Below are 14278 nucleotides of genomic sequence, written 5' to 3'. Positions count from 1 at the left end.
GAAAGACACACACACACAGGTAGACAGAAAGACAGACACACACAGGTAGACAGAAAGACAGACACACAGGTAGAGAGAAAGACAGAAAGAGACACAGGTAGACAAAAAGAGACACAGGTAGACAGGAAGACACACAGGTAGACATAAAGACATACAGGTAGACAGACACACACAGGTAGAAAGACACACACAGGTAGACAGAAAGACAGACAGGTAGACAGACACAGAGATACAGACAGATATACAGGCAGACAGATACAGACAGGTTTATGTGCAACAGTGAAAACAAAATAGAGTTCAAGAGTAAGAGCCTTTCTTGCCACAATCTCCAGTGCAAGATTCAGACTTAGAGGCCATGGTGAAATTTACTGTCCAGTTAGTACAGTTAATACAGTATGATGCTGCTGATAGGGCAGGGTTACTCAAACTGATGCTGCCTGCATGACACATTGCCGCCGCGAGTATTGTCAAATATTGTACAGCGGTGTGCATTAGCCGGCCCAGCCCATCTGCCAGATGCAGGGCCGTAAGTAGAGTGGACGTATGCCGAGCAGGTCGTAAGTCGGATGGTAGGTGTATATACCGTCCTATTACACACCCCTCCAAACTGCCAGTATCCCAAACCCCTCCTTTAAAGTGCAGGCATTGTACTTCTCATTTCCAGAACTCAAGTCTGGTTGTATAAAAATAATCGGTTTCCCTGAATCCCTTCACTAAATACATATTGGCCTGCTCACACTCTAACAGCTCGTCAGGTCCCCCCAAAAATTGGTCTCCATTCACTCCCATCTAACATGCTCATGCACACTTGCTGGAAGTCCAAGCCCCTTGCCCACATAACCTCCTGTACCTCCCTCTCTCCAACCTTTTCGAGGACGACCCCTACCCTGCCTTCCTTCCCCTATAGATTTATACACACTCCATGTCATTCTACTTTGATTTATTCTCTCTAAATGATCAAACCACCTCAACAACCCCTTTGCAGCCCTCTGACTAATACTTTTATTAACTCCACACCTCCTAATTTCCACACTTCGAATTATCTGCATAATATTTACCTCACATATTGCCCTGAGACAGGACATCTCCACTGCCTCCAACCGCCTCCTCGCTGCAGCATTTACAACCCAAGCTTCACACCCATGTAAGAGGGTTGGTACCACTATACTTTCATACATTCCATTCTTTGCCTCCATTGATAACATTTTTTTTTGTCTCCACATCTTTTTTTCCCTCGTCAATTCTGTGGTTAACCTCATCCTTCATAAGCCCATCTGCTGACACGTCAACTCACAAATATCTGAAAACATTCACTTCTTCCATACTCCTCTCCAATGTGATATCCAATTTTTCTTTATTCTCAATCATTTGATACCCTCATCACCTTACTCTTATCTATGTTCACTTTCAACTTTCTACCTTTACACACCCTCCCAAACTCGTCCACTAACCTTTGAAACCTTTCTTTAAAATCTCCCGTAAGCACAGTATCATTTGCAAAATATAACTGTGTCAACTTCCATTTTATATTTGATTCCCCATAATTTAATCCCACACCTCTCCCCAACACCCTAGCATTTACTTCTTTTACAACCCCATCTATAAATATATTAAACATCCATGGTGACATTACACATCCCTGTCTAAGACCTACTTTTATCGAGAAGTAAGCTCCCTGTGTTCTACACACCCTAACCTGAGCCTCACTATCCTCATAAAAACTTTACAGCATTTAGTAACTTACTACCTATTCCATACATTTGCAACATCTGCCACACTGCTCCCCTATCCACTCTATCATATGCCTTCCCTAAATACATAAATGTAATGAAAACTTCCCTACCTTTATCTAAATACTGTTCACATATATGCTTTAATGTAAATACTTGATCTACACATCCCCTACCCACTCTAAAGCCTCCTTGCTCATCCACAGTCCTACTCTGTCTTACCTCTAAATCTTTTAGTAATAACCCTACCATACACTTTTCCTGGTATACTCGGTAAACTTATTCTCCTATAATTTTTACAGTATCTTTTGCCCCCCTTCCCTTTATAAAAAGGAACTATACATGCTCTCTGGCAATCTCTAGGTATCTTACCCTCTTCCATACAATTTTTTTTTTTAACAAGTCTGCCATTGCCCACCGAGGCAGGGTAACCTTAAAAAAAAAAAAAAAGTTTTCATCATTCAACACTTTCACCTCACTCTCACATAATCACTGTTTTTGCAGAGGTGCTCAGAATACAACAGTTTAGAAGCATATATGTATAAAGATGCCCATATCCTTCCAAACTGCCAATATCCCAAACCCCTCCTTTAAAGTGCAGGCACTGTACTTCCCATTTCCAGGACTCAAGTCCGGCTATATAAAAATAACCGGTTTCCCTGAATCCTTTCACTAAATATTACCCTGCTCACACTCCAACAGCTCTTCATGTCCCAAATACCATTCGTCTTCATTCACTCCTATCTAACACACTGACGCATGCCTGCTGGAAGTCCACGCCCTTCGCCCACAAAACCTCCTTTACCCCCTCCCTCTAACCTTTTCGGGGACGACCCCTACCCCGCCATCCCCTACAGATTTATATGCTCTCCATGTCATTCTACTTTAATCCATTCTCTCTAAATGACCAAACCACCTTAACAACCCCTCTTCAACCCTCTGACTAATACTTTTATTAACTCCACACCTTCTAATTTCCACACTCCGAGTTTTCTGCATAATATTCACACCACACGTTGCCCTTATACAGGACATCTCCACTGCCTCAAACCGCCTCCTCGCTGCAGCATTTACACCCCAAGCTTCACACCCATATAAGAGTGTTGGTACTACTGTACTTTCATACATTCCCTTCTTTGCCTCCATAAACATTTTTTGTCTCCACATGTACCTCAATGCACCTCTCACCTTTTTTCCTTCATCAATTCTATGATTAACCTCATCCTTCATAAATCCATCTGCTGACATGTCAACTCCCAAATATCTGAAAACATTCGCTTCCATACTCCTCCTCCCCAATTTGATATCCAATTTTTCTTAATCTAAATCATTTGATACCCTCATCACCTTACTCTTTTCTATGTTCACTTTCAGCTTTCTACCTTTGCGCACACTCCCAGACTCGTCTACTAACATTTGCAATTTTTCTTTAGAATCTCCCATAAGCACAGTATCATCAGTGAAAAGTAACTGTGTCAATTCCCATGTTATATTTGATTCCCCATAATTTAATCCCACCCCTCTCCCAAACACCCTAGCATTTACTTCTTTTGCAACCCCATCTATAAATATATTTAACTACCATGGTGACATTACACATCCCTGTCTACGACCTACTTTTACCAGGAAGTAGTCTCCCTCTGTTCTACACACCCTAACCTGAGCCTCACTATCCTCATAAAAACTCTTTACAGCATTTACATTTATTAAACAAAAATTCCAACCACTCCAACACTATATCCCCCCTTCTTTTAACATTTCTTTCATGATCCCGTCAGTTCCCGCTGCTTTACCCCCTAATACACAAAGATATTCTTAAACACTATTCATCAGTCCTCACAAAAGTAATAAAGAAAGCCAAACAACTATACTACTCCAGTAGATTCACTGACACAAGAGGAGATATAAAAAAGACCTGGAAAACACTCTCTCAGATTCTAGGGACCCACAAACTAAAAAAAAAACAAGAATATTGTCCTAACTAAACCTAATGAAACACCACTGCATCCCACTGACACAGCTAACAAGATAAACGACTTCTTCTCAACCACAGGTTCTAATCTCGCCAAGAAAATCCCACGTACCAATGCCCATGCCGGGGACTACCTAGATGGGAATTTCCCAAATTCCTTCTATCTTGCTCCAACTGAGCCCACGGAAGTCACCGAGATTATAAAGTCACTTAAAAATTACTCAGGGAATCTGTCTCATGTCCCACCATTATTGTACAAGAGAGCGGCCCATGTCCTCTCGCATGCTATCTCATTACTTTTTAACAAGTCACTAGAAACTAGCACCTTCCCGAAACTACTCAAGACGGCAAGGGTTACACCAATACATAAAGGTGGTGACCCTACAGATTTAAACAACTATAGGCCAATATCAAACTTACCATTGCTATCCAAAATCTTTGAGAAACTCGGGCACAGGAGACTATATTCATTTATAATGGCACAAAACATACTCAACCCCTGCCAATTTGGATTCAGGAAAAATAAAAGCACTAACGATGCAATCATAAAAATGCTAGATCTGCTTTACACAGCATTGGAAAATAAGGAATATCCACTAGGAATTTTTATTGACCTAAGAAAAGCTTTTGACACAGTAGACCACGGCATCCTACTCCACAAACTTGACCATTATGGTATAAGAGGCCATGCGCTTGCATATTTCAAATCTTACCTTACTAATAGGTATCAGTATGTCACCATTAAAGACACAGCATCAACAACACAGTCACTTGATACTGGAGTTCCGCAAGGAAGTGTCCTTGGTTCCCTGCTCTTCCTCATATACATCAATGATCTTCCAAACGTATCTCAACACCTGAACCCCATTCTCTTTGCTGACGACACGATTTATGCCATCTCTCACCCTAATCTTGCCACCCTCAACACCATTGTTAATGAGGAGCTGATCAAAATATCGACTTGGATGACAGCCAATAAACTTACGCTTAACACTGACAAAACCTACTACATTATGTTTGGTAGCAGAGCAGGAGATGCGCAAATTAACATTAAGATCGACAACACACTAATTGCCAGGCATAATGAGGGCAAATTCCTAGGCCTATACCTCGACAACAACCTGAACTTCAGCACCCATATCCAACATATAACCAAAAAAGTATCCAAAACGGTTGGGATCCTCTCCAAGATACGATACTACGTGCCGCAAACTGCCCTTCTCACACTATACCATTCACTTATATATCCATACCTCACCTATGCTATCTGTGCTTGGGGTTCAACTGCAGCAACACACCTAAAGCCAATAATAACCCAACAAAAAGCCGCAGTAAGAATAATCACTAAATCCCATCCCTGGCAACACACCCCCCACTCTTCATAGATCTAAACTTACTCCCTGTTCATTACATCCACACTTACTACTGTGCAATCTACATCTACAGGACCTTAAATTCCAATATTAACCTTGACCTAAAACGCTTTCTTGATAGTTGTGACAGAACCCACAGGCACAACACCAGACACAAACATCTCTATGACATTCCCCGTGTCCGACTAAACCTTTACAAAAATTCAATGTATGTCAAAGGCCCTAAAATCTGGAACACCCTACCTGAAAATTCTAAAACTGCAGACACATTCATCACCTTCAAAACTACCATCAGAAAACATCTCATCTCCCTGATACATACTGTCAACTAATTACACGAATACCACCCGGTGGTTAACACTTGCACTCACTCACCCATTTGACCATAAACAGAAATATCAATCTCAATCTCAAAATAATGAATCTTAACTAGTCATAAGTTGGCCTGTGATACTCCAATACTGAAACTCTGTATAGTGCCAAAACAAGAGCATTCACATTGCTAAACTCACAAACTAGTATTTAGTCACTTAGCCATAATACCAACTTACCTCATAATTTTGTAATATTTTAAACTTAAGATTTAATTTAAGTCTGCCCGAAATGCCTAGCCATGCTAGGTGTTCTAGTGGTACACTCTGTAATTATTATTTTACTACATGTAAACCACACAATAACCAAATTCTGTAAACTCAGCATTGTAATCCTTATAGAGAATAAACTTATAGAATAAACTTTCATTCTACGTAATGCCTCGTGCACCTCCCCCACACTCACATCCTGCTCTTGTTTACTCCCAAAAGATGTTATACCTCCCTCGCCAGTGCATGAAATGACCACCTCCCTTTCTTCATCGACATTTAAAAGTTCCTCAAAATATTCTCGCCGTCTACCCAATACCTTCAGCTCCCCATGTACTAACTCCCCTACTCTGTTTTTAACCGACAAATCCATTCGTTCCCTAGGCTTTCTTAACTTGTTTAACTCGCTCCAAATTTTTTTCTTTTTAGTAAAATTTTTTGACAAATCCTCTCCCACTCTGTCATCTGCTCTCCTTTTGCACTCACCACTCTCTTCACCTTTCTTTTACTCTCCATATACTCTGCTCTTATTATAACACTTCTGCTTTCTAAAAACCTCTCATAAGCTACCTTTTTCTTTATCACACCCTTTACTTCATCATTCCACCAATCACTCCTCTTTCCTCCTGCACCCACCCTCCTATAGCCACAAACTTCTGCCCCACATTCTAATGCTGAATTTTTAAAACTATTCCAACTCTCTTCAACCCCCCCCACTACTCATACTTGCACTAGCCCACCTTTCTGCCAGTAGTTGCTTATATCTCACCCTAACTTCCTCCTCCTCTAGTTTATACACTTTCACGTCTCTTACTTGTTTCCATTTTCCTTTCGTCCCATCTACCTCTTACTTTAACTGTAGCTACAACTAAATAATGATCCGATATATCAGTTGTCCCTCTATAAACATGTACATCCTGAAGCCTACCCATCAACCTTTTATCCACCAATGCATAATCTAACAAACTAGTACAGTGGACCCTCGACATTCGATACTAATCCATTTCAGAGAGCTATCGAATGTCGAAAATATCGAAAGTCGAATTAATTTTCCCCATAAGAAATAATGGAAATCAAATTAACCCGTGCAAGACACCCAAAAGTGTGAAAAAAAAAATTTACCACATGAAATATTAAGTTTAATGCAATAGAATAATTACAATAACAATAGAATAATAATTGAATAATTGACACTTACCTTTAATGAAGATCTGGTGATGATTGATGGGATGGGAGGAGGGGAGAGTGTCGAAGTTGTTACTGTTTAGAAGGGGAATCCCCTTCCATTTGGACTTGAGGTAGCAAGTCCTTTTCTGGGGTTACTTCCCTTCTTTTAATGCCACTAGGACCAGCTTGAGTCACTAGACCTGTCACCGTTCCTTTAAGATTTGTCTGAAATGGGCCATAACATTGTCATTGTAATAGTCACCAGCACAGCTTGCAATAGCTGTGTTAGGGTGATTTTCATCCATAAAGGTTTGCAGTTCAACCCACTTTGCACACATTTCCTTAATTTTTGAAGTAGGCACAATGGAGTCCACAACTGGCATAGGCTTCTCAGGGTTAGCCCCAAACCCTTCAAAATCTTTCTTAATTTCCATTCTAATTCTCACCCTTTTTACCACAGGGTTGGCACTAGAAGCTTTCTTGGGGCCCATGGTGACTTATTTTGCAGAAACAAGCACCAAAAACAGTGATATGGAATGTACCGAATGTATCCTTAGATGCGCGCACACTGGCTGGCTTGTAAACACTGGCACACACGGGGCAGTTCAGGCCACATGTGGACACGTCTTGTACGAATCGTATCAAATGTCGGATTTATCAAATGTCGATGCCATCGAATGTCGGGGGCCCACTGTACTTTCAATTACGTGCTATATCATACCTTATATTCTTATCTTCTTTTTCATAAAATATGTATTACTTATTTCCAAATCTCTTTCTACACATAGCTCAATTAAAGGCTCCCCATTTACATTTACCCCTGGCACCCCAAATTTACCTACTACTCCCTCCACAACATTTTTACCCACTTTAGCATTAAACTCCCCAACCACAAGTACTCTCACACTTGGTTCAAAACACCCCATGCACTCACTCAACATTTCCCAAAATCTCTCTCTCTCTCTCTCTCTCTCTCTCTCCCCTACACTTCTCTCTTCTCTGGGAACATAAATTCTTACTATAACCCACATTTCACATCCAACCCTTATTTTACTCTATATAATCCTTGAATTAATACATTTATATTCCCTCTTTTCCTGCCATAGCTTATCCTTCAACATTATTGCTACTCCTTCTTTAGCTCTAATTCTATTTGTAACCTCTGACCTAATCTCATTTATTTCTTCCCACTGAAACTCCCACCCCCTTCAGCTTCTTCTCATTCATAACATCCACAATCATCTTTCTTATCATTTGCACATCATCCACACACATTCAAACATCCCACTTTGATGGTTTTCTTCTTTTTCTTTTTAGTAGGCTATACAGGAAAAGGTTACTAGCCCATTGTTCCTGGCATTTTAGTTGACTTTTACAACATGCATGGCTTACGGAGGAAAGATTCTTATTCCACTTCCCCATGGACATACAGTAAACCATCCTTGACATAACTCTATATAGCATGAATTTGGCTAAATGCTGTTGAAAAATAGTAGCTTTCATAGCACAAGGAAACCTTTGATATTATGCTTCTCTTGTTTTGTTTTTAACTTTGTTAATACCTTGTACTAGACCCATTAGAAAATCTAAACTTAATACTTGTCTGTTTGCCCAAATGCTGTGCATCCTATTGGCTTTCTAATTATTGCAAATTTTGTACAGTGATTTGATGGTGACTTTGGAATGCTTTTATGTATGTGCCAGATGCTACTCTCGGTAAACTTTTTCCATGGTCTTCAGGAGTTACCTGAATGATTGCATGACAGGTGCCATGGTCATGAACATGACAGGCTGCTTGATCAACTCATGTTGTGACCTTATGTCAGTGATGGTGGGTTGGCATGGCACTGGGAGGTCCCTGATGGTAGCCACTCAGTTTCCTGTTAGACAGAATCCCTCCCATCCTAGGTGGAAACATGAATTTCATCTCTAACTGGCATAATGTTTTGTTAAGAGTACCTTAGTGGAAGGAAACAGGAGGACTGTAAAATATATATTGCATTGAACATAAGAAAGGAGGAACACTGCAGGAGGCCTGTTGGCCCATACTAGGCAGGTCCTTTACAATTCATCCCACTAACAAAACATTTGCCCAACCCAATTTTCAATGCCACCCAAGAAATAAGCTCTGATGTGAAAGTCCCACTCAAATCCAACCCCTCCACTCATGTACTTATCCAACCTAAATTTGAAACTACCCAAAGTCCCAGCCTCAGTAACCCAACTAGGTAGACTGTTCCACTCATCTACTACCCTATTTCCAAACCAATACTTTCCTATGTCCTTTCTGAATCTAAACTTATCTAATTTAAATCCATTACTGCGGGTTCTCTCTTGGAGAGACATCCTCAAGACCTTATTAATATCCCCTTTATTAATACCTATCTTCCACTTATACACTTCGATCAGGTCTCCCCTCATTCTTTGTCTAACAAGTGAATGTAACTTTAGAGTCTTCAATCTTTCTTCATAAGGAAGATTTCTAATGCTATGTATTAATTTAGTCATCCTACGCTGAATGTTTTCTAACGAATTTATGTCCATTCTGTAATATGGAGACCAGAACTGAGCTGCATAATCTAGGTGAGGCCTTACTAATGATGTATAAAGCTGCAGTATGACCTCTGGACTTCTGTTGCTTACACTTCTTGATATAAATCCCAGTAATCTATTTGCCTTATTACGTACGCTTAGGCATTGCTGTCTTGGTTTAAGGTTGCTGCTCATCATAACCCCCAAGTCCTTTTCGCAATCTGTATGGCTAAGTTCTACATCATTTAACTTATAAGTACTAGGGTTATGGGCACTCCCAAGCTTCAGAACCTTGCATTTATCTACATTGAACTGCATCTGCCACTTTTCTGACCAAGAATAGAGTTTGTGTAAATCCTCCTGAAGTTCCATAACATCTACGTTTGAATCAATTATCCTACCTATCTTTGTGTCATTGGCGAATTTGCTCATATCACTAGTAATTCCCTCATCAAGATCATTGATATATATTATAAACAACAACGGGCCCAAGACTGATCCCTGTGGAACGCCACTTGTTACAGATCCCCACTCGGATTTAACCCCATTTATGGACACACTGCTTCCTGTCAGTGAGCCATGACTCGATCAACAAGAGCACTTTTCCCCCAGTGCCATGAGCTGCCACTTTCTTTAACAGTCTATGGTGTGGAACTCTATCAAAAGCCTTACTAAAATCTAAGTAAATAATATCAAATTCTTTATCGTGGTCAACAGCCTCAAAAGCTTTACTGAAGAAAGTTAATAAATTAGTTAGACAAGACCGGCCTCTTGTGAATCCATGCTGAGTATCATTAATCAAGCTATGCTTATCGAGATGGCTTCTTATAATCTCAGCTATAATTGACTAGTAATTTGCCTACAATTGAGGTCAGGCTTATTGGGCGGTAATTTGACGGTAACGACTTGTCCCCTGTTTTAAAAATAGGAATTACATTAGCCATCTTCCACATATCAGACACGACACCTGTTTGAAGAGATAAATTAAAAATATTAGTTAATGGTTCACAGAGTTCCATTTTGCATTCCTTAAGAACCCTTGAAAAAACCTCATCAGGACCCGGTGACTTATTTTGCTTCAATCGGTCTATCTGCTTCACAACCATTTCACTAGTGACTGTGATGTTACATAATTTATCTTCTTCTAGCCCACTATAAAAATTAATTACTGGAATATTGTTAGTGTCTTCCTGTGTAAAAACTGAGAGAAAATAATTATTAAAAATCGAGCACATTTCATTATCTTTGTCAGTAAGGTGCCCATAGGTATTTTTAAGGGGACCTATCTTATCTCAAACTTTTGTTCTATAGACCTGGAAAAAACTTTTTGGGTTAGTTTTAGAATCCCTAGCAACTTTAATTTCATAGTCCCTTTTAGCTTTTCTTATCCCCTTTTTAATGTCCCTCTTAATGTCAATATACTGATTCATAAGATGACCCTCGCCTCTTTTGATACGCCTATAAATTCCTTTCTTATGCCCTAGTAGATATTTGAGCCTATTATTCATCCATTTTGGGTCATTTCTGTTTGATCTAATTTCTTTATATGGGATAAATGTTCTTTGAGCAGCATGTATAGTGTTCAGAAAACTGTCATATTGATATCTCACTTCGTTACCCCAGTCAACAGATGATAAGTGTTCTCTAAGCCCATCGTAATCTGCTAAGCGAAAATCTGGGACTGTTACTGAGTTATCGCTACTATCGTACTTCCATTCAATGCTAAATGTAATTGATTTGTGGTCGCTAGCACCCAGTTCCTCTGAAATTTCTAAATTATTAACAAGGGATTCATTGTTTGCCATAACTAAGTCAAGCAGGTTATTTCCCCTTGTAGGTTCTGTCACAAACTGCTTCAAAAAACAATCCTGAATTACTTTTAAGAAGTCGTATGATTCTAAATTCCCAGTCAAAAAATTCCAATCAATATGACTAAAGTTAAAGTCTCCTAGAATTACTCCATTATCGTGCCTTGTGGCCTTAACAATTTCCTCCCATAGTAGTCTCCCTTGGTCCCTATCTAAGTTTGGGGGACGGTATATCACTCCTAAAATCAGTTTTTCATGCCCCTCTGAAAATTCTGTCCAAACAGACTCTGTATGTGTTACTTCAGACTTAATACCTGTTTTTATGCAACAGTTCAAGCGATCTCGGACATACAATGCCACCCCACCCCCCTTCCCGATACTTCTATCTACTTGGAACAATTTAAAACCCTGAATATGACATTCCGCAGGCATGTCCCGACTTTTTGAATTAAACCACGTCTCAGTTAAGGCAAATACATCAATGTTACCTGCACTAGCAACTAATCTCAACTCGTCCATCTTATTCCTAGCACTACGGCAATTAGCATAATAAACATTGAAAGACTCTCCTTTCTCTTTATCCTTCCTGCTCATTTCTGTTTTTCTACTAAACCTATTACTGTCCTTATCACCCAAAGTCCCTGGCTTTTCAATATCTACCTCGTTCTGCTTATTACTAGTTCCCCTAGAACTCGTAATATTACTACACTGGGACTTCACTGTTTTCCTGCCAAAACCCATACCACTAACTATTCCTAGCTTAAAGTCCTAACTGCTCCCTCCACTGCAGTTGCCAGTGCTACCACCCCAGACCTAGATAAGTGAACCCCATCCCTGGCATACATGTCATTTCTGCCATAGAAGACGTCCCAGTTGTCAATGAATGTTACCGCATTTTCCTTACAGTATTTGTCCAGCCAGCAATTGACACCAATTGCCCTGGACAACCATTCATTTCCAACTCCTCTCCTTGGCAAAATACCACATATGACAGGGTTCCCACCCTTACTCCTAATTATTTCTATTGCTGACTTGTACCTGCTAATCAGGTCTTCACTCCTACGTCTGCCAACATCGTTGCTTCCAGCACTGAGACAGATAATAGGATTGCTCCCATTACCTCTCATGAAGTCATCCAGACGGCTAACAATATCCTCCATCCCAGCCCCAGGAAAGCAAACTCTGTCTCCTTCTCCTGTCCTTCAAGCAGAACGCCCTATCCATATACCTAACTTGGCTATCCCCAACAACAACAATATTCTTACCTTCCTTGGTGTCATTCGTCGTGATGTTCCCAGTAGTCGACTCACACTCGTCGGGTAGCACTGAGAATGTATTAGATGTTTCCACAACAGTTTCCACGGCAGTCTCTTTCTTCTTCATCGTTTCTACCTTTCCATTCGTCTTCTTGATCGTCAACTTCGTTCCCTGCTGTCCAGCCACTGACCAGTTTCCCTTCTTGACCTGAGGACTCAAAACAGGAGGACTACTACGAATCTTCTTGTTTTCCTCGGTCAGTCGCCAAATCTCGAATCTTCTTGTTTTCCTCGGTCAGTCGCCGAATCTCCACCTTCGCCAACCTCAATTCTTCCTTAAGCTGTTGGCAAAGTTGCTCGATGGAGGGCATCGTGCTTCAATTCGTAGAGAGCGCGCAAACAGGTCTTCACAGAGCTAAGTACACGTCAACACTGCGCAAATGCCAACTCAATCAGGAGCTACTGCGCAGCACGTCCGCACGGCCCAATAGCGATGCGAACAGTAATTAGCAAGGCTCCATAAGGATAGGTGTGTATTAGGGACCAGTACTGTTCCTGGTTTGTGAGACATCCCAGATGAATTTGAATCAGATGTATTCCTGTTTGCTGATATTAAACTGATGACGACAAGAAGAGGCTCCAAATGGACCTGGACAAACTGCACGATTAGAGAAATGATTGCTCGACTTCATCCCCAGAAAATGCAAGTTAGTGAAGATTGGGGAAGGAGCAGAAGACCAGACAAGGGGTTCAGACTGGGGACAGAGGCTAGTGCCTAGTACATGTATATCACCAGAAGCTCACATCAGCCAAATAATTTCTGCTTCCCTTTATACAACATTTCAGGGCCACGGTGGAGTATGCAATACCAGCATGGAACCTGCACCTGAAAAACATATTAAGTAACTGGAAAAAGTGCAGAGGTATGCAGTGAGGCTTGTTCCAGAGCTAAGGGGGTATGACTTATGAGGAGACGCCAAAGGAATTGAATCTAACAACATTGGAGGACTGAAGAATCATGGGAAGTGTAATAAACACAAAATAGGAAAAAGCATGTTTCATAGGTGGGGAACAAGATACTCAGGGACAGACCTTGAAGTTGCAGATGAGCTATAGGGATGTCAGGAACTATTTCTTCAGTCTCAAGGGTGGTTGGGAAATGGAATGATTCTGAAGTGTTGGAGGCAGGTATAATAGGTCCCCCAAGACTAGGAGGAAGTGAATCTCGCATGTGGCAAGTTGAAAGGCAGGGCCGTGAGCTGAGACTTGACCCTTAAAACCACAAATAGGCGAGTACATATACATACAGTATATATACTGAATAGTGAACTTTGCTCAATACTTGTATACTAAAATTTTACTTTAAACAGTAAAATTCTTTCATTTTCCATCAGGCTGGTCAGGAAGTTCCTGAATGGTTGATGACAGCTGCTCATAGAAGTGAATATTCACAAACATATTATGGAACAAGTCGTTTTCCAGTCCAGGACATCAGGTCATTTGTAAGTACAGTAGTTTCATTGTTACTGTGCTTGGTAAATACCAGTCAGTGTGGGTGATGTCATTTAGGCACATTCATGTAATGCATTTTCAAAAAATATATAACACGCCATAATCACAAGATACATTTCATTTTTTTTTTTTTCTTGACAAGTTGGCCGTCTCCCACCAAGGCAGGGTGACCCAAAAAGAGAGAAAATCCCCAAAAAGAAAATACTTTCATCATCATTCAACACTTTCACCTCACTCACACATAATCCCTGTTTTTGCATAGGTGCTCAGAATACAACAGTTTAGAAGTACATGTATATACGTATAAAAAATACACAATATATCCCTCCAAACTGCCAATATCCCAA

General features: G+C 40.4%; 1 protein-coding gene across 4 annotated transcripts in view; it reads left to right on the top strand.

Moving 5' to 3' along the window:
- Positions 1-14278, top strand: part of LOC128689588 (probable ATP-dependent RNA helicase vasa-like) — a 168046-nt gene that overhangs the window by 148482 nt on the left and 5286 nt on the right. For all 4 annotated transcript variants that reach the window (XM_070087544.1, XM_070087545.1, XM_070087543.1 and 1 more), the window contains one exon: positions 13814-13921. In XM_070087544.1, coding sequence (XP_069943645.1) covers positions 13814-13921 — 108 coding nt within the window. The remainder of the gene's footprint in view (positions 1-13813; positions 13922-14278) is intronic.

Source organism: Cherax quadricarinatus, chromosome 22, assembly GCF_038502225.1.
Source record: "Cherax quadricarinatus isolate ZL_2023a chromosome 22, ASM3850222v1, whole genome shotgun sequence".
Taxonomy (NCBI): domain Eukaryota; kingdom Metazoa; phylum Arthropoda; class Malacostraca; order Decapoda; family Parastacidae; genus Cherax; species Cherax quadricarinatus.
Note: the sequence above shows the minus strand (reverse complement) of the source record. Positions and strands in the feature narration are given on the sequence as shown.